At 37.3% G+C, this 27311-nt stretch overlaps 1 protein-coding gene across 2 annotated transcripts in view; it reads left to right on the top strand.

Moving 5' to 3' along the window:
• The first annotated feature begins 3083 nt into the window (after positions 1-3083).
• The window catches only part of AP3B1 (adaptor related protein complex 3 subunit beta 1), a 259009-nt gene continuing 234781 nt past the window's right edge, over positions 3084-27311 (top strand). The window contains exon 1 of one of the 2 annotated variants that reach the window (XM_028114478.2): positions 3084-3344. In XM_028114478.2, the coding sequence (XP_027970279.1) occupies positions 3217-3344 (128 nt within the window). In that variant the 5' untranslated portion in view covers positions 3084-3216. The remainder of the gene's footprint in view (positions 3345-27311) is intronic. The other variant, XM_028114479.2, reaches the window with a different exon arrangement.

The following is a 27311-nucleotide window of genomic DNA, read 5'->3' as shown; positions in this document are numbered from 1 at the left end:
ATCCCAGGACCCTGGGATTATGACCTGAGCTGAAGGCAGACGCTTAATGACAGCCACCCAGTGCCCTTAACTTCTGGAAATATTGATGCTACTGTGCAAATAACATGTATGGGCGAAGTTGTTGTATAGGCTGCTGATTAAATAAATGAAGGTACACTTATAAAATGAATATTATGTTATTGTTTAAAACAATGAGGTAACTGTATATATCAGTGTGGAAAGATTTCCATAATATATCAAGAGAAAAAATTAAGATACAAATATATTATACATACTATATTAAGAGAAAATATACACACTATGTATACACACAATGTGTATGTATATATATTAATATATTATACATTATAATATAAACATTAATATATTATACATTTTAATATATGCATTAATATATTATACATAATATATTAGAAAAAATTAAGATACAAAATCGTATTATGGTTGAAGTTGACATTTGGCAAAATATACATACACATATATAGTTTGTTTTTCTATGCTTAGAAAACAAGTTTGAAAATATATGCACCAAACTTAACACCTATTTTCATGAGAATTTAGTTGAATAGAACTGAAATGAGAGAATTCAATAAAAATTTCTTTAAATGTTAGGGGAAAAATCATTTTTGAAAAAAACATAGCCTACTCAACAATAATCCTGAAATACTGTTTATGCTGGTAGAAAACAGAAAATCTGGTTTTGGCTTGGTAACAGTCATCAAAGGATAATCCTTTGGTCCTGATAGAGCTGTTGTTTCTTCTGGTTGGAAGTATGACCTTTTTCCTCTGTCAAAAACTTCATGACTATATAAAAGGTTTTTGAATTCTGAAGAGACAGGAAACAGATCTCAAACTATGTAGCTACTAGTTTTATATTTCTAGAATATAGTATTAGAATCTTTTGGCAGGAAGTGTCCTCAAGCTCTTCTGTGCTTAGTACATAATAAGCCATCTATTAAGTATATCTATGATCATCATCATTATCATCGTCATGAATAATCAGCAATAGGTACAGTTACATAAATTGATCAATATCATCAATATTGACGTATAACAAATTTCATCATTGCATCTCTGGAGGGGTATGTTAACAGCTGAAATAAAAACCTGTCAAGTTTTGCCCAGACTATGAAGTTGGGAGGATGTTCCCTCCTTTCCAACTAAAGACTCAGTCATGGTCATGGGTATTTACACAGTAACAGTGTAGCCTTTATTTTTAAAATTTATTTTCATTTGTTAAAATAAGACTTTGTTTTTTTATTTTGAGCATTTTTAGGTTCACAGCAAAACTGAGAGGAAAGTACAGAGATTTCCCATGTACTCCCTACCCCCACACAGGCATAGCCTTCCCCATTATTAACATCCCCCACCAAAGTGGTACACTTGTTACTGTTGATGAACCTACATTGACACATCATTATCACCCAAAGTCCATAGTTTACATTTGGGTTTACTCTTGGTGTTGTACATTCTCTGGATGTGGACAAGTGTATAATGACATGTATCTATTATAATGGCATGGTACAGGGTATTTTCATTGCCCTGAAAATTCCTCCTTGCTCTGCTTATTCATCTCTCCTCTTCCCTCTCCCATCCCTGGCAACCACTGATGTTTTCACTGTCTCCATAGTTTGCTTTTTCCAAAATGTTATACGTTTGGAATCATCTGGTATGTAGCCTTTTCAGATTTGCTTCTCTTACCTAGTAATGTGCACATAAGTTTCCTCTATGTCTTCTCATGGCTTGTTACCTCCTTTCTTTTTAGCACTGAATAATATTATTGTCTGGATGGACCACAGGTTACTTATTCTTTCATCTACTGAAGGGCATTTTGGTTGCTTCCAAGTTTTGGTAGTTATGAATAATGCTTTTATAAACATCCATGTGCAAGTTTTTGCGTGGGTATATTTTTCCCCTTTAGGTAAATGCCAAGGGGTGTTACTGCAGGATTGTATGCTAGGAATAACTTTAATTTTGTAAGAAACTGACAAATTATCTTCCAAATGGCTGTACCACTTTGCATTCCTACCAGTAATGAGTGAGAGTTCCTATTGTATCACATTTAGTGTTTTAGTGTTCCAGATTTTGGTTATTTTAACAGGGGTGCAATGGTATTTCATGAATTTCTGCATGGCCTTTTGAGGAGTTGATCCTTGAACAGGCTCCACCCTCCTCCTCAGGGGCTGGGCCCCCAATTTGTGTTTCACTGGACTTACGACAGTTTCTGGCCTCTGGGTCTCGAGGTTTCAATGCCTGCCCAGAAGGGAAAGAATAGGGAAAGTTAGGGAAGACTCTGAAATTTCTCTGAGCCGGCAGCCTGGGGGAAATTATGCCTGCAAAAAGGCTTTACCTAGTGCTGCTGTGGGGCCAGGCAACATTCAGTGCAACATCCCTAATAGATGTTAGGGAGTACTAACAGCGAGAAAGAAATAAGTAAAGACGTGTCCAGAAGAGACACTACTCCAGGCACCTGATGTGGCTCTATTTTATTTACGGTAGCCAGAGGCCAGCGGGAAGAACTCCTTTAGCTCCTGGGAACTGCTGGCTCCTGGATTTTCATTCAAAGCTTTCACAGGAATGAACACTTGTCAGTGGATCTCCAAAGGCACAGTCTGGAGAGGTTTCCTTAAAGTGGAGAGATCTGGGAGAGGGTTTCGTGGGGCGGTTGTGAAAGTAAGGCAACACGGGCTGGAGTAAGAAGAGTACAAACCGGCCCACAAAAGGAAAAGTGATCGTCATGGATTTGGGAAACTTGATCAGGTGTGTTAAACGGCATTTCAGAAGAAACCTGAATGCTACTGGTTTACAGCAAGAGTCAAATAAAAGTGTCCGGGCTCGGGAAGGCTTCTTAAGGGATCAAAACGGACACAAGGGGTTATTTCTCTCCAAAAAAAACTTTAAAAGCCGAGAGGCCCGGCTCCTTCATGACTTCCCTTCCGCACAGCCTGGCTCAGAGCCTCTCAGCCACCTCAAAAACCCGGAGAAGGGAAATCCAGTCAGGCCCTGGAGAGGCCGACGGTGGGCTCCGGTCAGCCTGAGCACTGGGCATGCGCAGGGGGTGGGCCGCCAGGTCGGCTTAGGGAGCCGTGACGAGTCCGGAAGCGCCTGCGCGCGCCCCTCCGCTCGAGAAGTAGTTTTGTTCCTGGTCCTCGGCACTGTAGCCCTTCAGAGAGAACCCTCGGCCGGACCAACCGGACCCTAGCCAGCACCGCAGCAATGTCCAGCAATAGCTTCGCTTACAATGAGCAGTCAGGAGGAGGGGAGGCGACGGAACTGGGTCAGGAGGCGACTTCAACCATTTCCCCCTCGGGCGCCTTCGGCCTCTTTAGCAGCGATTTGAAGAAGTGAGGAGAAAGGTTTGGGGGTGTGGGGGCGGGACTGAGGAGCTGGGGACCCCGGAGGCGCAGGCACCGGGCTTGGGCTCCCGGGAGAAGGGTGAGGTCGCCCTGGGACCGTTCCGGGGCCGGGCGGTAACGTTTCCCGCTGGGGGATGGGGTTGGGTCTTTTTGGGAGTGGTGGGAGTCGTTGGAGAGAGTGGGGTGGGTGGGTGGGGGGTCTCTCGTAGTTTTCAAACTTTAGTGAGAAAAGAACTGTTTGGAGAGGTTCAGGTCTCGTTCGTAAAGACTGATTGGGTTGGTCTGGGCTGGGGCACAGGAATCTCAGTTGTGAACAAACACTTCTAGCTTATTTAACATTTGCCTAGATCAAACTTGGAGAATTGCGCGTGTTATGGTGAGAGAGGAGGTGTTTGGGGAGTTAAAAGGGCGCGTTAGAGTGATTGTTGCTTATGGGAAACTATTCCCTGACCGTGGAGTGTAGGAGCATGGAGGTGTTTTAGGCGCTTTATGAATGGACAAACCGTTTATACGAACATTCATGTTCTTGGTTAATATCCTTTGCATTACAGAGAAAAAAAACCTCAATTCCAAACACAGTAATAAGCATTTGAGTAGAGAATATTTAGAGTGTGACTGTGAATAAATTCTAAAGTTTTACAAATTAATAACGTGAATTTTAAAAACAAATACTAAACAGTGTATAGTTTTTTGAAAGTAAAAATAAGTACCATCGAAAAATGGAGAGCAAACCTCCCCAAACTTTTTGGTGGGAGAGGTTTTAAACTTACAGAATTCTGATAACTTTATATTATATTGTAATCATTTTTACATTTCTTATTTTTAATGTTTCATTATTACTATGGTCGGTCACATAATAGGCTGTCACTAGATTCATGCTAAATTAAGTGAAAGCTGTGCTGATGGCTTTGCAGGTGTTAGAAGAGTATAATTAAAATTTAATTTAAGCTTTACTAATAAGATCGGGCAGTCTGCAAAGTTGCTAGTAGTTGATAAATTTTGATTGTATTAAGCTGGCTGAAATCTTATAGACAGCATGTGGAATACAGTTTTCTGCCCCCCCCCTTGTTCTCAGGTAAGATGACTAATTTCATTTTTCATACTGTGCATTTAGATGATGGATTGTTCTAATAGGAGGCTTGTTGCAGCTTTACACTTGTATTAGCAAAATGTTCGGCTACTGAATTACCCTGTAAGTCTGCCTCAGTCTGTTTTGCATGTGATTTACTTAAAATTAATTTACTTTTATGGTTTGTTAACATCTAAGATGTTTTCCTCTTGGAGTTTCTGATTTCCTATTTTGTCAGATTTGGGCCTGGTTTGGAGAAAGATGTATGGCTTTGACTAAGACCAGTGCTGTTGAGGTGACCAATCAGGTTGGATTTAAAATAAAAATAGCTAACACTTACGGAGTGCTTGTGCATTTGTGCACACTATTTTACATTTATTATCTCATTCAATTCTCCTCACTACGTCAGTGGCTTGTTACCAGATGCTTATCTGATTCTACTTTGCAGATGAAGAGATTGGAGCACAAGTGGTTAACTTGTCCAAGATCGCAAAGCTACAACACTGCACTCTCTGAACTTGAACACAGACATTCTAATCTGAAAGCCCATTTTCTCAAACACTTGGATATGTTACTTACTACTTGATGAAATTTATGGTGCTTTTATTAGAGAATGCACACAACTCATTAAAAGTTTAAAACTTTGAAAAGCAGCTGTAGACAGTAGGTTACCTGGAAGCTTCCAGGAATTAGAAACATTTTGGACATTGAACTGCAACCTAGTGGGACTGTATAGGAGCAAGGAGACACCTGGAAGTGGTCTTTTAATCTCTCTTGAGTTTACATTCTTTTATAAAATCATGATATTTCTTGACTTTTTTAAAAAAAACAAATGACAAAATCTATGTAAGAAAAAGCTTACCCTGTTTCTCCGCTGTCATTTTTTAAATTGAGGTATACTTGACATGTAACATTATATTAGTTTCAGGTATATAATATAATGATTTGATATTTGTACATATTCAGAAATGATCAACACAATAAGTCTAGTTAACATCTGTCACCATACCTAGTTACAATTTTTTTTTTTGTGATGAGGACTTTTAAGATTTACTCTGAGCAACTTTTAACTATATAATACGGTGTTATTGACTGTAGTCACCATGCTATACAGTACATCCCATGACTTGTTTTATAACGAAGTTAGACCTTTTGACTCCCTCCATGCGTTCATCCACCAGCTCTGCTCTAATTTTTGATGGTTGACTTTGAGATAGTTTCAGATTTCCAAATTGCAAGAATAGTACAAAGAACTACTTGCACATTCATTAATTAAAAAATTTTTTTGCTACATTGCTTGCTTTCTCCATATACTCACAGACACATACACATTCGTATTATGTCTTCTGACCCATTGGAGAATAGGTTCTATACATCATATCTTTTTCCTCTTAATACCTTGGTTTGTATTTTTTAAGAACTGATATTTTCTTACATGACTGCAGTACCATTATATTCAGGAAATTTAATATCAGTACAATTTGTAGTCTTTAATTCAGTGTTGTCATTTGTCCCAGTAAATAATTTATTTTTAGCGTTTTTTTTTCCCATCTAGTACAGCATCCAGTCCATGATCATGTACTTGATATGGTTGTTATATCTCTTTTAATCTCCTTTAATCTGAAATCTTTGTTTTTTTTTAAATATTTATTTATTAGAGAGAGAAAGAGAGCATGAGTGGGGGTAGTGGTAGAGGGAGAAGCAGACTCCCTACTGAGTAGGGAGCCTGATGCAGGGCTCAGTTCCATGACTCTGAGATTGACCTGAGCTGAAATCAGGAGTTGGGTGTTCAAGTGACTGAGCCACTCAGGTGCCCCCTTAACCTTTGTTTTTCACTACTGTGGCACCTTTGAAGAATACAAGCCAGTTATTTTACAGCATGTTAATCACTTTGAATTTGCTGGTGTTTCCTCATAATTTATGTTTACTACCACAGTGATGTGGCTTTCTCAGACTTGCATCTAAAGGTGTTCTGTTAAGGTGTTGTCCATGATTTTTTCCCCAGTTATCATTCCATGGGGGACACTTTGAGGCCGTGCAGATGTCTTACTCCGTATTAAATTTATCAGCTCCTAGATATATAGCAACCACTGATGAATCTCCTGAACCATTCTTTTCTTTTTTTTTTTTTTAAGACTTACTTATTTATTTCAGAGAGAGAGAGAGAGAGAGTGTGAGCAGGGGGAGGGGCAGAGGGTGAGAGCAAGAGAGAGAGAGAGAATCCCCAAGCAGACTCCCTGATGAGCTCAGGGCCCAATGCAGGGCTTGATCCCTGGACCCTGAGATCACGACCTGAGCTGAAATCAAGAGTCGGCCCTTTAACTGTCTGAGCCACCCAGATATCCCTCTCCTGAACCATTCTTAACCAAAATGGCTGCAAAGTGTTGATTCCCAGCTCTCTGACTTCTTCCTCGCTTCTGCTCTTTGGCCTCTTGTCTTAAAGCTTTATGTCCTTTGATCCTTCACTGACCATCTCAAGAATGCCTAAATACTTCCTCATGATGGGATTATTGATGATTTTGTTTTCTGAATTTAATCTTATTTATCAACCTTCTTTGTTCTTTCTCCCTTTAAATAAAACCAGAATCAGGGAGTTGTACGTCATTTTAGAAAAGCAGATCCTATGCATCATTTATTGGTTAATCAAGACTGTGTATTTGATTATTGGCTTCAGGATTTTCAGATTTTTCATTTAGTAAAGAGTTATTTTTCTTTGTATTCCTTTCTTTTGCAATTGTCAATTTTTATTGCTTTTAGTTTTTTTCTAAATTATTTTCCTGTTTTGTCTTAAAGAAGTTCTTTTATCTTAACCAATTTGGCTCTATGTGTAATTAAGAATAATTTTAGTAATTTAAACAATTTCTAGAAAGAAGCAGAGGAAACTAATTTTTCTTAACAATAGTAAAACTACTAAATTTCCGAATCTCTTTTGAGAGTATCATGGTGTTTTAGAAAGAGCATTGGACCTGGAGTGAGACAACTTCAGTTTAAGTTCCTGTTTTCCACTTGTAGTAATGTTTCCTTGTTCAAGTTGCTTGATCTCTTCAAACTTCAATGTCATCTTTTCTAGAAAGATTACGACACTTGGCTATTTTGTGAGGTTCTCATAAGATGGCAGAGTTGAAAGCGATTTCTAACACTGGAAAAACTGGTGGAAGCTTCACTGAGGTGGTGACATTTTAGTTCTTAAAGCCAGAGTTTTTTGCCAGGTGGAGGAAAGGGGGAGTTCCTCAGAGTTGCAAAAGAAAATGCATGTTCGGATGAGACAGATTTGGGCATAAACATTTAGAACTCTACAGTTCTCCCCCTTGCCCCGGGAGAACGTCTCTTGTTTAGAAAAAGAAGGCAGTTCAGACAAAAACTGAGAGAACACTGACATTTAAGGTTGAATGGAAGAAGTAGGGAAAGAGTGCTCAGAGGGGTAGGACACCAGAGGAAGGTTAAAAAAAAGGGGGGTAGCTAAGAGGATAGTTAGTAAGAGGAAATGGTCAACTGTGTTAGGAGTTGTATAATGAGGATAATTAGAATGAAGGCTGAAAAGAGGCCATTAACAATAAAAGGTTTAACAATAAAGGGTGACCTTAGCAACCGGTAACTTAGCAAGGCAGCACTGCTCAACCACTTTGGGAGGTAGCATTTTTAGTTTCTGCTGAAATTGGGGTGGGCTTTTCATTTTTTTAGAATCACAGAGCTGATTTAGACCCAAGCTGGGGGCTGCAATGTATTTCTATAGTCATACTATGTCACGTAGTACGATGTAGTCAGTGCTACATCAGTGTATTTGTATTGCATTAATGAAGCCTAGCTTATTTTTTTTAAAGATTTATTTATTTATTTTGAGAGAGTGAGAATGAGAGAGAGAGAGAGAGTACATGAGAGCGAGGAGGGTTAGAGGGAGAAGCAGGCCCCTCGCCGAGCAGGGAGCCCAATGCGGGACTCGATCCTGGGACTCCAGGATCATGACCTGAGCCGAAGGCAGTTGCTTAACCAACTGAGCCACCCAGGCCCCTAGCTTATTTTTTTAACTTAAATTTTATTTATTGTCAACTTTACAACATCAGCCACAAAAATTACATATAACCCTTTAACCTTTTGTATCAGTGTTTCTCAGTGGAGTCTTGTAGGCAGATTACATGTATCTGTGTTTTCTATGTAATTATAGCAAATCTGACTTTATCTCTGCCACTTGTTGTCTCATTCAAGAAGGCATATGGAAGTGCAGTTGAATGAGAGTAACCTTTTTAAAGGATGTTCTTGAGTTTAGGTAAACCAGTTCCAGATGTCAGTGCTTTATAAGTAGTAACGTATTATTTTGGACATGCTTAAAATAATCATTGTATCTCATAAGAGGTTCCAAACTTTTTTGTGTGAGTTTCCATTTTTTATTTATATTATTTAATTTTAATTCGGGTTTATACTATATTTTTGCTCATTTAATGCGTTTTTATAGTTACTGTTGTTCAAAGCTTGCTCTACTTTCTTTTCACTTGTCCTAGTATTTCTCATTGATAATTTTATCTCATTCAGTCACCCTGTATTTTCAGGTTATGTAGTTTCTAAATGAGTATTTGTTGAATATTGTATACAAGAATCTATTTGAGGCGCCTGGGTGGCTCAGGCAGTTGAACGCCAGACATCTTGATCTCAGCTCAGGTCTTGATCCCACAGTTGTGAGTTTGAGCCCCAAGCTGGGCTCCATGCTGGGCAAGGAGCTTATTTAAAAAAAAAAAAAAAAAAAAGAATCTATTTCATAAACTCAGCTTCTATTAGATAGTATAATTTATGTGAGGGAATATTTTTTCTTTCTTTTCTTTTTTTTTTTTCCACCGAGAGAGGGTGAGTGGGAGGTGGAATGAGGGGTTGAAGGAGAGAGAGATTCTTAAGCAGACTCCATGTCCAGCATGGAGTGTGAGCCCAGTGTGGAGCCCGATGTGGGGCTCCATCTCACGACCCTGAGATCATGATGTGAACCAAAATAAAGAATTGGAGGCTCAACCAACTGAGCCACCCATTTGCCCCCATGTGAAGGAATAATTTATGAGCAAAGTATTTGGCTTATAATTTTTCTTCCTCTTTTTGTTCTTTTTAAGAGAGAGTGAGAGAGAGCGAGGGCAAGGGGAGGGAGGTGAGGGAGAGAGAGAATCCCATGCCCAGCTCAGAGCCTGATGTGGAGCTCGATCTCATGACCTTGAGGTCATGACCTGAGCTAAAATCAAGAGTTGGACACCCAGCTGACTCAGCCACCCAGGTGCCCCTATAATTTTTCTTAATATTTTCAGGGCCTTTACTCAGTCGAATGATTCAGATTCTACTGATATTTATTGTCTCTGTAACTAGTTTAAAAAAATAAAGTGTGACTGATTCATTGGACCACATACGGAAGGAAAACCTTGTCTGGTATCCTTACTGTATTATACAATATTGATGTGTTATTGCATCACCTTGGCTTAATTGTTTTTAGTTCCAGAATAGCCATTTTCTTCATGGCATTACTTGAATCTTTACTGTGTTAGGGTTAATTGACTTGGAAATGTCATGGAAGTGTTGAGTGAACTTTACAGTCAGACTTTTTTAAGTCTCTCTTCTAACTGTTCAAAGGTATGTTTATTTGCATATTTGGGATTATTCCATATATGTAGTTCATTCTTCTGTATTTTCAGCACAAAAATACAAAGCGATTATAAGACCTTTATCTTGCCTTTAAGAAACTTAGAATTTAGGTGGTGAAATAAGTCTAAAAATGAACTAATAGTATTATCAGTGTATAGTTAATATTAAATTGTGTAATAATTCTCAACTTTTCAGTGTGCTATCCCTACCAAAAGGTATTTATTTATTTTAAGCCTTCACTTATGTAAATAATGCTTTTCTGAAGAAAACGGAAATGCTGGAATTTTGAAATGTCAAACATTTTAGTTTGAGATTCTGAAAGTGTTGGAGCTCTGAGCTATTAGCATATTATGAAGAGGCACAGGCTTCTCATTGTAAATTCTCTTGTGCTCATAAGTCCAGGGTTGCAAGTATGAAAATACACTCCACTTATGATTTCTGCATACTGTTGTCCTTCAAATGTCCAAATATGTTATTGTCTTTAACAATATATTTGCCATGTTATATATGTAAGTTGGATCCATTTTTTTTGTTGTTGTTTATAAAGGGCACAGAAAATTCTAGGCAATTTCAGTATTTTATTGATCTTTGACTTAGTTAATTCCATGTGTTCCAAGATGGCTATTAATGAAAGAAGAAACTGTATAATGGTATCTGCAGCACATTCCCAGCTAGATGAGCTGGTTGTTTTTATCTTCACATAAATAAGTTTTCCAGTTTTATAAAAGGCCAACTACAAAGATTGTCAGTTCAGTGGTACAGTAGGGTTCTTATAATTAATTTTTGAAATATACTTCAAATCAAGTAAGATTTTACCACATTGAACAAAATGATGAAATACTGCCTGTAAGATTCCTGCTTTCCAACAGATTATAAAAGTGTTCCATTTTATTGTTTAGCTTGCATTTCTTCTTGGAGGAGTCAGTTCTGACGTTTACAATTTACCTTAATAAAAGTGTTCAGCCAAGAAATATTCATCTTTTGCTACAGAGTATGTTAAGATCACTGAACTGGTGAAATCCAAGGAGAAAATCTGGAATACTTAAATTTCAGTCCTTAGAGTTAAATCCCAAGATGTGACATATTTCTAGGCAGGTTTTTGTTTGTTTGTTTTAAGTAAACTCTTTCCCAACTTGGGGATCAAGAATTGGATGTTCTATTGACTGAGCCAGCCAGGTGCCCCTATTTCTAAAAAATATTTAGAATTCAGAGCAACATTACTAGAATGAATGATTAAAACAAACAAAAAAAGGAGACAGATGGTTAGTTGAAATGTTCTTTTTTACTGCATGAAAAGTTACAAATGATCATGGAATGACAAATGTATTCTAGTGAAGTAATTTGACAGTATTGTAGTTGTGTATATAAATGAACTACTGACAAAAACAAATTGCCTGTAGTCCAATTCAGAATTTAAAGTGAAGCACCCAAAGTAGAATAATCAGGAAGGAAATGATTTTCCTTTATTTCATATTATTATGAATAACGTTCATTGGTTTGTATATTTAGGGAAGACTTATTTAGCTTATCAGTTGGAGAGAGTTCATAGATATACAGACATGAACAATTTATAGTCATTGTCTGCTATTGATGGGCTGATTATTTGTATTGCTGATAGGATCTGATCTAATTAGAAGGCCAGTGTCTTTAATCTTTCAGTTGAGTGAGTTGGCATGGCAGCTGGACAAGGGAGAGATGTATGAATAATGGTAGTTCCAAAATCATGTGTTGGCAGAGCTACACATCCATCACCCAGCTTTACTCTAGGAATGGATTTTCTCAAAATTTCTTAAAGCCTGGATTAAGAATGTGGTCATGAAGGATGAGGGGGAAGTTAGTACTATGAGGGCAAAGAGTACTATGAGGGCAAAGAGGGCAGATTGGAAGGTGGGGGCCAGATTGTGTAGGGCCTTTGGATTTTATTTTGAGTCAGAGCAGCAGCCAGTGGAGGGTTTTGAGCATTATGGGCATTTAGAAGTTATTCAGTACCTGATAAGTGCCTGTTGTGTACCAGCTGTATTTCCTGCTTCAGAAAGGTTATGGTCTGTGGGGTGCTTGGGACCTGCTTGCAAATTTCCAGTGTTTATTAAATAACTTTAAAAAATTATAGAATTTGCAAATATATTCTAGATTTAACAAATATGAATGCCTTCCGTATGCTAGGCACAGTTTTTGATGCTGGGGATTAAGTAGTGGACAAAATGCCTGCTTTCATGGAGCATATATTTTAGTAGAAGGAAGACAGTCAATAAAGAAGTCAGTGTATGGTTGATCATTTGATCATAAGGAGTGCCGTTGAGAAAAATAAAGCAGGGAAAGAGGACAAAGCGTTAGGATGGAGATTGGATTGGAGGTCAGGAAAATGTACCCTTGAGAATTTGTTAATGGAACGCATACCTGAAGGAAGTGAGCAAGTGACATGCAGCTGTCTTGGGGAGAGTATTCAGTCAGAAGAAATAGCAATGCTGGGGCCCTGAAGTAGGAAAATTTCTGACTTGTGTGAGGATCAACAGACAGGCCAGTATGGCTGGAGTAGAGTGAATGGAGAGGAAGGGGGAAGTTGGTAGGTGAGGAGGTCAGAAAGGTAAGGGACCAGATTGCATAGGGCTTTGTAAATCATTGTAAGGACTTTGATTTTACTCTGAGTGAGAAGGGAAGGTATTGGAAGGTTTTGAACATAGAAGTGAGGTGATCTGACTTAGGTTTTAAGTGGATTGCTTTGCTTCCTGAACTAGGAATAGACTCCAGATCTAGGGCAGGGAGAATGACAAGGAGACTGTTGGGAGTAATCCAGAAGGGGTTAAATTCAGGATATATTTGGAAGGCAGAACCAACAAGATTTGCTGATGATTTGGGTGTGGCATGTGAAAGAAAAAGATATCAAGGATGGACACAAGGTTTTTTGCCTAAACAGCTGTAAGTTTGGGATTGGGTGTTAACTAAAATCCAGATGTGTGAGAGGAAGTTTTTAAAGGGAAGAGGAATCAAGAGCTTGAGCATGTTATGTTTGAGATGCTTATTAGATATTCAAGTGGAAATAGTAAATAGGTAGTTGATGAATGAGTTGGGATGTTTCAGATTAGAGATGTATATTTGGGAATCATCAGGTTATAGATGGTAGTAAATACCATGGATTGGATGAGACACCAATGGAGTGAATGTAGAAAGAGAAAAGATCAGAGTACTAAGCCCTGGGGCATTCCTGGAGCAGTTGAGTCAAATAGTACCGACAGTGTCAAGTAAGATGATTACTGACAAGTGAGTTTTGGATTTGTCAACGTGGAGGATTTTGGTGACCTTCACAAGTAGTTTAGGTGCAGAGGTAGGGCTGAAAGCCTGACTGGAGTGGGTTTAAGAGAGAAAGGAGAGGAGAGGAATCCCTGTTAGTATGTATTAGGGTATAGGGGAGCAGAGAAATGGAGTGGTACTTGGAAGAGAATGTTAAGTCAAGGGATTTTTTTTTTTTTTAAGATGGGAAAAACTGTATTATCCTGTTTGCTGATAGAACCATCTGATGTAGAGGAGGAAAAATTGGTGATGTAACACAGAGAGACTTACTGGACTGATATTTCTTATCCTTATAGAAAATTTAGCAAATACAGATGAGCTAAAAAAATAACAACCCTAATTTCAACACCCAGAGAGAATCAGTTAACATAATACAGATCTTCCCTTTTCTTTTTCTTTTGCATATATGTATACTATGTATTTTATTTTATTTTTTTAAAGATATTTATTTATTTAAGAGAGAGACAGATAGTGATAGAGATAGCGAGAGAGAGCAGGAGCAGGGAGGAGAGGGAGAAGCAGGCTCCCACTGAGGGGGGAACCTGAGTGGGACTTGATCCCAGGACCATGGGATCATGACCTGAGCTGAAGGCAGCCGCTTAACCGACTGAGCTACCCAGGCTCAGCCACCCCAGTATACTATGTATTTTAAAAGCAAAGCTGTATGCTTTTGTAGTTTAATATGGTATTATGATTTGTTCTTTTTATTTACTAGTATATGGAGCCTGTTCATTTCTTAAAGTGATAGTCCTTTTAGGACATATTGTAATTAAGACACTAACTTGGAAGAAGCACTAAACTTTTAGAAAAGTGAGCAACTGCGATAATACAAATGAAATTATGTAGCTAAATTTCAAATTATCGTTAAATTTCACTCTATTGTTTCTCTGAATCGTATTTCACAAGCATTTAAAACTACTAAATTATATGGAGTATCGTTAATTTGCAGCACATAAAAGTAAAAGAAGTTAATAAGCACTAGGTGAATTCTGTGTGGATATCAAGGATTTGGGAATTATGATTATAGATGGTATAGGGAAGTAAAAATGTGTTTGTTTTAAACTTTTTATTTAACCTTCAGTCTTGTACATAGATATTCTTTTACTTTTAAATTGTTCTTAAAGGAGCTCATTTCTTATTTTTCCTAAAAGAAGAGGAACTTATCTATGTTTTGCTTTAACAAATCAAAAGAAAGAGTGTTTCGGGAAGGAGGTAAGTGGTGAGCAGTGTGAGCTGCTGTGGTGAATAGTCCAGTAAAATAAATTCAGAGGAAGTGTTTCTTGGACTTAGTGATAAGGCACTTGTTGGTGACCTTGGTGGTAGTGCTGACAACAGTGTGGGGAAATCAGATTGCAGTGGATTGACAAATGGGTGAGAAGTGAGTAAAGGAACACCATTCCTCCAAAGAACTTTGGCTTTCAGGGGGAGGAGAAAGGATAGAATGATAGGACACATGGAATCTTAGGAGCTTTTTATTTTGAGGGTTGAAAGAGTTGAGAATGCTTAAATGCTGATTGGAAGGAGGCAGTAGAGAATGGTGTTAGAAAACAAAAGAGAGAGATCTAGAGCACTACAGAGAAAAGGAGAAAAGGTTGGATTTGAAGGCTAAGTGTATAGTCTTTTGTTAATGAGAGGGAAAAATGGTTGGATTGTCTGATGAGAGTGGGAGAGGAGGTGGTAGTAGGGACGAACGTTTTCAGAAGTCTGAAGTAGTTGCAAGAGACAATAGGGAAGGCCTGTTGTCCTGACTGAAAACCAGGAAGCCTTTTTGGATGATACTGAGGGCTTGCCTAGTGGAGGTTAGAAATCATTGATTTAGACTGTTAACAGTCTGATCTTTTTCTCCAGCAGCACTTGGCAGTCCTTTTATAAATGTGAAGAAAATGATCAATTCACGTGGCAAAATTGAGGTTTAGCTAGGTGGGTGCTATGAATGACAGCTAAGCAAGAAGTTGAGGCTATTGGTAAGAAAGATGTTGAAGTACTTAAAGATAGTATTTAAACTGGAATGGGAAAAAAGTAAAGGTAGTAAGTAGGGGGCTGATGGGAAGAAAATAGAGTGTCAGGGGACCAGAAGTGTTTAAGAAGTCAAAGGAATAGGTATTGTGGGAATAACTGAGAGAGTGCTGGAAGGATAGGAGCCTGATCAGAAAGAGAGTTGTATGCATTTAATATTTCAGAGATTGAAAACTTTTGGGTGTTCACAAGGTTTGGGTATGATTTAGGGTATGACTGGCAGTTACTGGCTGAAAGTTGTCTGGAGCTGAGAATCAGTAAAGATGATTAGGCCAGGGAATTTAGAAATAAGAGTATTGGATGGGCTTCCAAGTGGATGTTAAAGTCACTCAGAATATTTACCAGTGGCAAAAATGTCTTGAATGAGTAAAAGAGTGGCAAATGACAATAGCAAAGATAAAAGGAGTAGTTAAGCTCAGTGGTGGTTATTTTTGATTTTTTTCCTGTGGGTGTATTGAGTCTAGTATCAGAAATAATGATTTCTTCTGAGATCCTCCCTTCCCCCCTTATTTTTCAACAGTGAATATCATTGTTTCCTTTACACAGTGACTGTTAGAAAACTTAGGAGCAGAATTTGTGGTGTATGACTAGCAAGTGTAGGGAGCTTTGTGGCATATTAGCCTTGCTTTTATTTTAATTTCCTTATTTTTCCTTTCCTCCATTAAAATTTTAAAGTGTTACTCTCTATTATGAATAATTGAATATCCCCCTTAAAGTTGGGGAACAGGGCAGTACATAAATAAATATACGTAAGTAATTGTGGAAGGACAGTAACAGTTACTTTTGATATTCACTGCTCCTACTCCATGCCACCGTCGCCATAATCGCCAAACCTTTATTGAATGGCTTCTCTGTTTTGCATCTTCTTGGATTGGGGGACACAAATCAGCATTGTAATAGTAGTAATAACAGTAATAATACCTTATATTTAATACCTTATATTTGTAATAATAATAACAGTAATAATACCTTAATATTTTTAATACCTTATACTTTCATTTTCTTATGGCTTTCTGGCCATCCATCTCATATGCCTCAAGAATTCATAAGTTCCCCAGTCTTCATAGTAACATACTAGTCTTGTCTTCTGTAGAATTGTGGTGACAGGATTAAGTCTAAATTCTTTCTGTTCAAAACCACCCGTTGTTGATAGACTTGATACTCTTTTTTTCCCCATCCTTAAACCCCATGCTGCAGACTTCTTCAGGTCCTACTTAACCCAGGGCTCTTTTGCCTTGATTATTTGCACCAAATGCATATAAAGCTCTTCTGTCACTAGTGTTATGGGTATGGATGGCCTTTTTACCCCATCTAACTCTGTATCCTGTTACTTTCTCATCCAAATACTCTTAGGTTCACTTGTTTTAGATTCCACCTTCAATTTTTATAGGACTCCATGCCTACATACTTGTACTGTTTCTCCTTTTTTTGAGTTCTATTATGATCCCACATGTAATTATCTGTAGGGTGTCTTAGTTTCCAAAATAGATAAATAGTTTGCATGTTGTTCTGAGTTCATGGGTGCTATTCCCTCATTCTTCCCTAGCTTTGGAACTCCAGGACTTTTATATTTGTTCTTTGAAAACAGTTTTCTATTGATCACATATCAATTTGCAAAACATTTTCATATTTTTTTCACAAGGACACAATTTTAATAGTGACTTATATGATGATGCAGTGTTTGCTAAATCATAAAAACTGCTTTAAAAATGTATTGAGTTGGGATGCCTGGATGGCTCAGTCAAGCATCTGCCTTCTGCTTGGGTCATGATCCCAGGTCCTGGGTTCGAGTTCCGCACTGGGCTCCTTGCCCAGCACAGAGCCTGCTTTTCCCTCTCCCTCTGCCAGTCCCCCTGCTTGTGCTCTCTCTCACTCTCTCTCTCAAATAAATAAATAAATAAAATATTAAAAAAAAGCCAAAACCATGATCATTACAACATGGGGCAGATAACTTCATATTTGCCTAACAGTGTTCTCATTTAAATTTAAACTAATGGTTAATACATTAAATTTTATTGATGAAAATACTATACTCACATATTTCATAAAACCCAGGCCAGGAGGGCCTTAGAAAATTTCTAGTTGAGGGGCGCCTGGGTGGTTCAGTCGGTTAAGCGGCTGCCTTTGGCTCAGGTCATGATCCCAGGGTCCTGGGATTGAGCCCCACATCGGGCTCCCTGCTCCGTGGGAAGCCTGCTTCTCCCTCTACCAGTCCCTCTACTTGTGTTCCCTCTCTTGCTATGTCTCTCTCTGTCAAATAAATAAAATCTTAAAAAAAAAAAGAAAATTCCTAGTTGAGGTGTCAGAATGCTAACATCAAGAAAAAAGTACTTGCCTAGTGTCAAATGGAATAAGGAGTGCTACAGGATATTGAAGGAGACAATGGTCAGTGAAGGCTGGGGCTTCTGGAGAGTAGGACTTTGATTTAAGCATTGATACAAGGAAGGAAAGGATGAAGAGTATTCTTTTTTTTTTTTAAGATTTTATTTTTAAGTAATCTCCATACCCATTGCGGGGCTCGAATTCACAGCCCAGAGATGAAGAGTCTCATGCCCTACCGACTGAGCCAGCCAGGTGCTCCAAGGATGAAAGGTGTTCTTAGTAGGGTATTCACCAAGAACAAAGGTAACATATTATGCCTTTTTTTCTGGCGACAGTGAGTGAACCAGTGTGGATAAAGAGGGGAGTTCCTGGAAAGGAGCAGTGGTAAATTTGAGAAGTAGTTGTTAGAGTGTGAAGAAAATTGGACTTTAACTTCTTTTTTTTTTTTTTTTGAAGATTTTATGTATTTATTTGAGACAGAGAGAATGAGACAGAGAGAGAGAGAGCACATGAGAGGGGGGAGGGTCAGAGGGAGAAGCAGACTCCCTGTGGAGCAGGGAGCCCGATGCGGGACTCGATCCAGGGACTCCAGGATCATGACCTGAGCGGAAGGCAGTCGCTTAACCAACTGAGCCACCCAAGCGCCCTGGACTTTAACTTCTGTTCTAAGAACAGGAGTTGATGATTACAAGTGATTATTGCAGTGGTGTTTTGGGAAGATTAATCTGGAATTGTGTGGAGAATAAATCAGAGAAAAGAAACTGGAGGCAGAGGGGGGCCATAATGGAGGTTGTTACAAAAGTCCCAGAGTAATGGGATAATGGTTTAGAGTCTGTTGGTGTAGGTGCGTATGAAGAGGAAGGAAATTGTGAGCACATAAAGGGGAATTTAGAGGTCTTACTCACTGGGTTTGGTTGAGGGGAGGAAGGAATCAAGAAGTTCAGGTTTTTAGCCGCACTAGAAGAATGTGGGGACTGTTGACTGAAATGGGGAAGGGTTGAGAGGACATTTGGGAAGGAGAAAAGACATTTTCATTGGTGAAGTTGGACTGTAGTTAAGAGAGATCAGAACTGTCAGTGTATATTTGGGAATGTTTTGAGGTGAGAGAGTAATAGTGTCTGTGACTAAATGCACTTTTCATCAGATTTAATGAAATTCTGTCAAAAATTTGTTCTTGAGATATGTTTGTGGTTATTGGAAAGGTCAATATAACATTGGCCCAAAAATATTTGGGAATGACAAAAGGAAAAAGCATATTATCTAAAGAACATTAGCCCCAAATAGTCTGAGCAGTTAGATTACTAAAGGAATACAAATGGCTCCTGTGCTAGTAATCAAAGGAATACAAACATACTTCCTTCTTTCATGTATGAAATAATAGTGACCATAGAGAGTGGTTTTTGTTATATTTTTATGTGGCACACTAGAAAGTGGGCAACTACGTGTCATTGTCCAGAATTTTTGTTGAAATATTACTAGTCCTTGAAATCCAGAAACATGGGACACTTAGTTCTGAGTATATAAACTCACAACCGTTGGGGGCAGTAAGAATTTCACAAACACTTTTATGTACTTTAATAAAATCAAAATAGATGACTATTATTTACTAGTACATGTTATAGAAATGCTAGGGTTAATTGAAAGTAAATTAAAGTTAGAAACACACAGTTCTTATAGTTTCTGGCTATCTAACAATATGAACAATTATAAAATAACAGATTGGTTTTTTTTCAAGGTGATTGGATACTTGAACATTTCTTTGAAGAGAAAATGTGGTTAAGTGTCTGGAAGTCAGAGATGTTTTTGTTTACACACACACACACACACACACACACACACACACACACGCAGACAGTGCTGTATATACTGGTACCTTGTATATTCCTAAACAGATGATTTTGGATGACAGTGACCACAGTGATTTTTTCTTATTTTTTTTTTTAGCATTCTTAGTATTTTGAAACTTTTCATTAGTAGTAATGGTAGTACAATGGTAGTAAAAAATTGTAAAAATTTTCAATATAATTTGGTCAGTAGTATGTTTTATATTTCAGAAATTTTAAAATCACACGTGGAAATAATTTTTTGAAAATGACAGTTATAGATGACAACACCTTTTCAAGAGATGGCGGAATTTAAAATAATCATGTAAATTTAGGTGATTTGTACTTTTAGATTCTACTCCTGTCAAATAGCAATTTGTAGGACCTTTTTTCTGTTTCAAAGCCTACACAGCCCACATCAGGAAACATGACTTTTTTTAAAAAGTGTAAAAAATATATAACATTAAATTTGCATCTTAACCCCACCTACAGTTCAGTAGTGTTAGGTATATTCACATTGTCATATGATAGATTTCTGGAACTTTTACATCTTGTAACACTGCCATGTGACTTTTAAAAAACTAGATTTTTTAGTGAGATTTTCAAGTGCTTCAGGGACAAAGCTTATCTAAGGTAGAGATTGCATATTGGTTTCCTCAATTCCCTACACAGAAGGCTGATCCAAACTCATCAGATGGAAAACTTGCCTTCTGTGGCCTTGGAAAATTGTGTGTGTGTTTTTTTTTAAGAATTTAAAAATTAATCTAGCTTTGAGTTGGCATATCTTATTAACACAGTTGTAGAACACTTATATTTATTCTACTATAGTTTATGAATTTCTTGGAGGAAAATCTAATACTAATACTCAAACTTGATGCATATACTGACTCTTTGGCATGTCTGTGTTTATGCCCATCTGTTACTGTGGCACCATGCCCGTTATTGTGGTGGCATGCCAATAGCAGTGAGGCATGTGAGCCAACAAAGATGAATTGTTTGGATGGAATACACTATGCTGTAATACTAATTAATTTTGAGCTGATGAATCTACATGAGATAAAGTTAACCAAATATAGTCAAAGTAATGTCAGTGAAAATAAAATTTATTTTGACTTATACAGAAATGTATCACAGATGCTTTAGACTACTATTGAGAATAGTTAGTGTTCATTACGGTTCCAGTGATCAGTTTTCTTTTCATAAAAATTGAGTTTAAGAAAAAAAATATACAACAGTTTTCTTGTGGTAGATTATAGATTAGAGAGGAAGTACTGTAACACTGTTGGTTATAGATTTTATTCTTACAGGATATTACTTTATAGTTCTTAAATTATAACAGAAGTTGACAGCAATGTGGTAAATGGGAATAATGTTGGATTTCCAAAACAAGACTCAAATTTAATTGCTTGCTTTGCCGTTCCCTAGTTCTGTGGTGGTATACTTAAAAGCTTTGTGAGTTCACAATTTCTTATGTCTGTATAATTTTCTGCTTGTATGCTGTCCTTGTATTTTCTGAGCTTCAATTTCCTTATCAAGTGGGAATAATAAAGCCACACATGTCACAGAGACTTTGTGGCTCTAAAATAATATGGTGTTATAAGTTATAGAAAACAATACCCCTGCCAGGTAGCTAAACACATTAATTATATGTTAGAAATGTGTATTAGTGGCAAGGTAGTCAGTAATGTAGAAAATATATAGCTCTCATTCCCATATCCTCAGAGATAACCACAATGAGAAAGTTCTTATGTATCCTTCCAGGAAATTTTTTTAAAACCAAATGATAATCTATATACTGTTCTCTAATGTATCTTGCTTTTCCTTTAATACATCTTGGAGACCTTTCCATATTAGCATATGAAACTATTACAGTGTTTTTTAATCACTATGTAATTATTTCCTACTATTCCTTTTATTTAATTAGTTCTCATTTTGAGGGGCATTTGATTGATTTCACTTTTTGTTGAATATAAGCAGTACTGCAAAATAAGTTTTTGCATATGTGTGAGAATTTATCTATTTGTAGTAAAAATTCCTAGAAATAGAGTTGTAGGTCAAAGGTTATTGCATTTTAAATTATGATAGATACTGCTAAATTACCTTCCAGATGGGTTGCACCCGTTTTTGCCCTCTACCAGCAGTGAAGTCTGTTTCCCTTGCACCTTTGCCAATACTGGGGTACCATCCAATTTCATAACATTTGCCAGTCTTATAGGTGGAAAATGTTATTACATGGAGTCTTCATAATTGTGAGTGTATTAAGTCTTTTTCCTCATATTTATTGGTTTATTCTTTCAATGAATACTTTGAGTGAATTTTAGTGTCTTTCATCCATTTCCCTGTTGGTCAGCTCTTATTGATTAAAGATTCTATATATTTTAAGAAAATTACTCATTTTTTACTTAGTTTATGGCATTTTTTTTAGTGCAAAAGTTTTAAAACCTTCTGTGTTCATATTTTTCTTTTTTTGCTTCTGAGATTCCCCCAACCTTTTATCTTTTATAGAAAGTGGCATTTTTGGTTTATAGTGCTCTTCAACAGTGAAACAGCTTTTCCCTGTACCAACCAATTTTTTGTCTCGGCACATATAAACTCAGCTGGCTCAGTGCTCTGTGAGGTTTTCTTTAAAACTTTAAGGATGAGTTGTCATATTCTAGAAGACATTCCTAATATCCTGAGCAAAAGTAGAACTTACTTTCTGCTGCCTGCCAAGGAAGCAAGTAGCTGAGGTCATTGATAAAAGGTTTGGCAAACATGGAGACTTGCTGTGATATATGTATGGCATCATGGTTTTTAACACTTGTATGCATGGGATGTATACCTAGAAAATGTAATCCTAGTTTTTAACCTTTATTGGGGTCATGGACCCTTTTGAGAATCCAGTGAAAGCTTGGAGTTTTTCTCTTTCTCTAAGGAACATGTTAGTATATAGCAAATATTCGTTTATTCTTTGAACTAATATTTATTGTGTGCCTTTTGTGGGCCTGTAAGGAGTTCCATGTACTTGAGAAAACAACCATAGCCTTCATTTATAAGACCTTTGTAGACCTTCTGTTGGGTCCTCCTATATCCAGGTTCATTTCTGCCATAGTATCTGCAGAACTTCTTTGGTTGGCTCTTTCTCATCATTTGAGACCTTAGCTTAAATGATCACCTATCCAGAGAGGACTTTTGTGATCACCCAGTCTTACTTTATTGCATCACCCTATTTTAATTTTTTCAGTACTAATATGGTCTTTCTGTCTACTTTTGTTTTCCTTCCTTCTTCCTTCCCTCCCTCCCTCTTGTTTCCTTCTTCTGTCATTTCTGTCATTCCCCTTACTCCCACCCACCCTCTGTTCAAACTTAGAACGTAAGTCCCAAGAGGTCAGGGATCCCAGTATTTTGAACAGTTTCTGGCACATGTGGATATTGAATTAATGAACTTGCGAGGCCCGATAATAAGTGCTTTACAGTGTTCTCATTAAGTCTTCATTACAACCTATTTGAAGTAGATAGTAACCTTAAGTTTTGTTGATTTTTCTCTGTAGTTTATTTTCTATTCTATTGAATTCTTGTCTTTATTTTCTTGTTCTTTGAGTTTAATTTGCTGTTCTTTTTCTTCTTGAGATGGAAACTTAGATTTTGATTTGTAATCTTTCTTTTATGTTGCATTTAGAAATAAAAATTTACTTCTAAGTACTGCTTTAGCTGCATCTCACGAGTTCTGAAATGTTGCAGTATCATTAGTTAAAAAATTTTTCTGATTTCCCTGATGATTTTTTTTTTTTTTTTATGATTTCAGTTTCTTTGGCCCATAGGTCAAAGTGTGTTGCTTATTTTTTCCAAGCAACTAGGTATTTTCTAGTTATTTTTTTGTTGATTTCTAGTTAGGTTCTACATACTCTGTATGATTGTAGACCTTTGAAAATTTGTTGATATCTTATCTACCGTTTAGTCTATTTTGGTAAATATGCTATGTGCACTTGAAAAGAATGTTTATTCTGTGTTTGTTTTGTACAGTGTTCTGTGAATGTCAAACTAAGTTGGTTGTGCTGTTCAGATTTTCTACATCTTTATTAGATTTTTTGTTCTGTCAGCTACTGAGAGGTGTGTTAAAATTGCCAGTTGTGCTTGTGGATAGGTATTTTTCTCCTATCCGTTTTTACTTTATAAATGGAAGCTGTAAATTCAGAATACATATAAATTGGATATAAATTTGGAAATATTTTATCTTCCTTTTGAAATGATGCCCTTTTATGTTCTGATACTAGATCCTCAGCTTTTATTTGTTTGAAAATCACTTCATTTTCACCTTCAGTTTTGAAGGGTATTTTCTGTGGGTATAGAATTGTATGTTGGCCTTTTTTTCCCTTCCTTTCAGCCCTTTAAAGATGTTATTCCGTTATCTTGTCTCTATAATATCTGTCGAAAAGTTGGCTATCAGTATTATTGTTGGTCCTTTTAAGTCGGGGGTTAGCAAACTGTTGCCTGCCTGTTTATATAAAAAGTTTTATTAGAACCCAGCCATGCCCATTTATGTGTGTATTGTCTGTAACTGCTTTCATTCTATAATGGTAGAATTGAGTAGGTACAGCAGAGATGGTGTGGTCTGTAATGCTTAAATTATTTATCACCTGGGCGTGCCTGGCTAGCTCAGTTGGTAGAGCCTGTGACTCAGTCTTGGCGTCATGAGTTCAAGCCCCATGTGTGGTATAGAGTTTACTTAAAAAACAAAAACAAAAAACCCCAAAAAACAACAACAACAAAAAAACGAAAAACCAGGATCGCCTGGGTGGCATAGTCAGTTAAGCCTCAGACTCTTGGTTTCAGCTCAGGTCATGATCTCAGGGTCATGAGATTGAGCCCGGCATTGGCTCAGTGTAGAGTCTGCTTGAGATTCTTTCTCCCTCTCCCTCTGCCCTTTCTGCTTGTGTTCTCTCTCTCTCTCTCTCTCTCTCTCTCTCTCTCTCTCACACACACACACACACACACACACACACACACACTCTCTAAATAAATAAATAAATAAATAAGTCTTTAAAAAATAAATAAATCTTAAAAAAAAAAACCCAAAAAATTATCTTCTGGTCCTTTACAGAAAAGGTTTGTAGACCTTTTCTTAAGGAAATGTCTTTTTTCTCTGCATACTTCTAAGATTTTTCTCATTGTCTTTGATTTTCATCAGCTTGACCATGCTATGCCTAGAGTAGTTTTCTTTGTTTTTTTTTTTTTCTGTTTTGTTCAGGTTTTAAAATATGTGGGTTTCTTAACCATTGTCTCTTGAAATACTGCTTTTGTCCCATTTTTCTTCCCCTCTCTTTTTGGGAACTTTTAATTAAGAGGTATGTTAGATATTTTGACTGTGTCCCATGTCTCTGCTGCTGTTTTCTGTGCTTTTTATTCTTTTATTTCTTAGTGCTTTAAATTGTAGATTTTTCTTTTGAGCTGCCTTCAAGTTTGGTAATCAAGTCTTCTGCAATTAATAGTCTGCTGTTAAACCAATCTAGTTAGTTCTTAATTTCATATACTGTATTTTTCAGTTCTGAATGTCTTCTGATTATCTTGTATAGATTTTACTGTTGACATTATCATTTCATCTCTTTTGTCCATCTTTTATTTTATTTTCCTGACTATGTTAATTGTAGTTATTTTGTCTGATAACTGTAATATCTGAATTACCCATGGATCTGTTTCTATTCTTTTTTTCTTTTTAAAAAAAATTTTTGTCTTTTGTTCTTGTTTTTAGCCTCATAAATTTTGAGTCATATGCTTGATATTTAGAATAAAAACATGGATGAGGTTCTGGATGATATCTTCTTCAAAAGAGGGTGTTTTTTTTTTTAAGATTTATTTATTTATTTGAGAGAGAGAGTGTGCATGCATGCATGTGCATCTGTGAGTGGGGGGAGGGGCAGAAGGAGAGGGAAAGAGAGAATCTCAAACAGACTATGTGTTGAGTGCGGAGCCCCATGCAGAACTCCATCTCATGACCCTCAGATCATTATCTGAGCTGAAATCAAGAGTCAAATGCTCAACCAACTAAGCCACCCAGGCGCCCCAATTTTAGGCCTTTTAAAGTCTTGTCTATTTCACTTTTTGTAGAGGCTGCTTTTAGGCAACAGTCTTGAGCAATGGAAACCTGAGCAAGGTAAAAGCCCCCACAACCAATGAGCTGAATGCAAATAGGCTCTTTAAGCAACCCACCTTGAAGTGGCCATAGGCCGTAAATAATGAACGGGCTATTTACAACCAGGCACAGTTACCAAAAAAGGGAAAATTCCGTATGTTCCGTCCTCCTCGCTCTGCCCTATAACTGTGGCCTCTCACCACCACCTCTTGGCATATAGTCTTTCCTCTGCTGCCCTGTCTGCTGTTCCCTTGCAGTGTATTGAATAAACTTCTGTCTCCTTTGTTCTGCTTTGGGTGAATTATTTCACCGTGCCGCAAGCCTCCACCCAACTGGGACACCCCACAGTTTTCTCAAACTCCTAAGGTACATCCTTACTCTTCTCTTGTGGCCCTTCTGTGATCTTAATTGAAAGGCTGGAATATATGTCACACCTTTGTACTTGGGAGAGACTTGAATTCCAGCTCCTCTGCATAGCAGTGCGTAGTTGCTGAAATCCCTGCACAAGTATTTAACCTCTGAACTGTTGTTTTCTGCTGAATTTCCTGGAATCATGCCCTGTGAAAATGTAGACAAGTACTTGAAGGGATTTTTGTGTACCTTTTCACTGGTTCTCTCTTCTGTAATTCTGCCTTTCAAGTTCCATTCCCTTTATTATCTATGAACTTCAACATTTGTCTCATCGGTCTGTTAAAACTGCCATTTCCTGTTGAGTTCTAGTCTCCCAAATGGCAGTTGGGAAATACACTCAGGGAAAAACCTGGTGTGAATAAGGAGCTCACTTTGTGTGCTTCTCTTCTTTCCCGGATTTTGGCCCCTTAAGTCCTGCCTGCATTGGTTGCCCTGCAGTGCCTTCAGAAAGTTAATTATTCCAGCTTTTATACTTATTTTCTATGGCAGGCTTAGTTTCTTACAGAACCATGGGCAGATGTGGAAGTCCCGACAGTGTAAACATAAACATAGCAGCTATAATGATTCTTTCACATATATTAGATCATGACTCTCCTTTAGTCAAAGCCCTCCAATGGTTCCTTTTTTCATTTGGAGTAAACATATTATTTACTACCCTTTCACTGTCTCTTTTGCCTAGAGTGCTCTTCCTTCCTGCCCGTCACTCCCAGTGTCTGCATGGCTAACTCCTTTACTTGGAAATCTTTGTTCAGATGTCTCTTTATTTAGCTTACTGTGACCACCCTCATTAAAACTGCCTTCTCCATTCCCTCTTGCGTTCTCTGCTCTATTTCTCCCTCATAACACCTCATGATTTAAAATTTATTTATTATGTTTGTTGTTTTGTCTCTTTTAGTTACTAGAATGAAAACTCTACAAGGGCAAGGATTTTGGTAATTTTTGTTCATTGGTGTGGCACAAAAGTAAATGGTAGCCAGATGAGAATAGTTACAGAATCTAAGTGGGGAGGGAATTTAAGATGGAGGAGTAGTGGTCAATTGTATCAAATGTAGAGGAATAATCTAAAAGTATTTATGGGACTTTTTCATGGATTTTTAAATTAGGAAGTTATTTGTTACTTTATGAGAGAAGTTTTAATGGAGGAGTAAGAGAGAAAAAGATTACCCAGGGTTGAAGAAATGGTGATAGCAATTGTACGCTATTCCTTTTTTAGTTTTGTGAACAATATAGGAGGAAAGTTCATATTTACTTGGATAATTTATGGTTACTTTTTTTTTAGGGGGTTAATAGATGGGTGATCAGGTAGC

The sequence above is a fragment of the Eumetopias jubatus genome, unplaced genomic scaffold (genome assembly GCF_037043125.1).
Source record: "Eumetopias jubatus isolate StellerSeaLion01/CBP00866 unplaced genomic scaffold, mEumJub1_p1.0 scaffold_5, whole genome shotgun sequence".
NCBI lineage: Eukaryota > Metazoa > Chordata > Mammalia > Carnivora > Otariidae > Eumetopias > Eumetopias jubatus.
The sequence above is the reverse complement of the archived record's forward strand: the minus strand, read 5'-3'. Positions and strand labels throughout refer to the sequence as shown.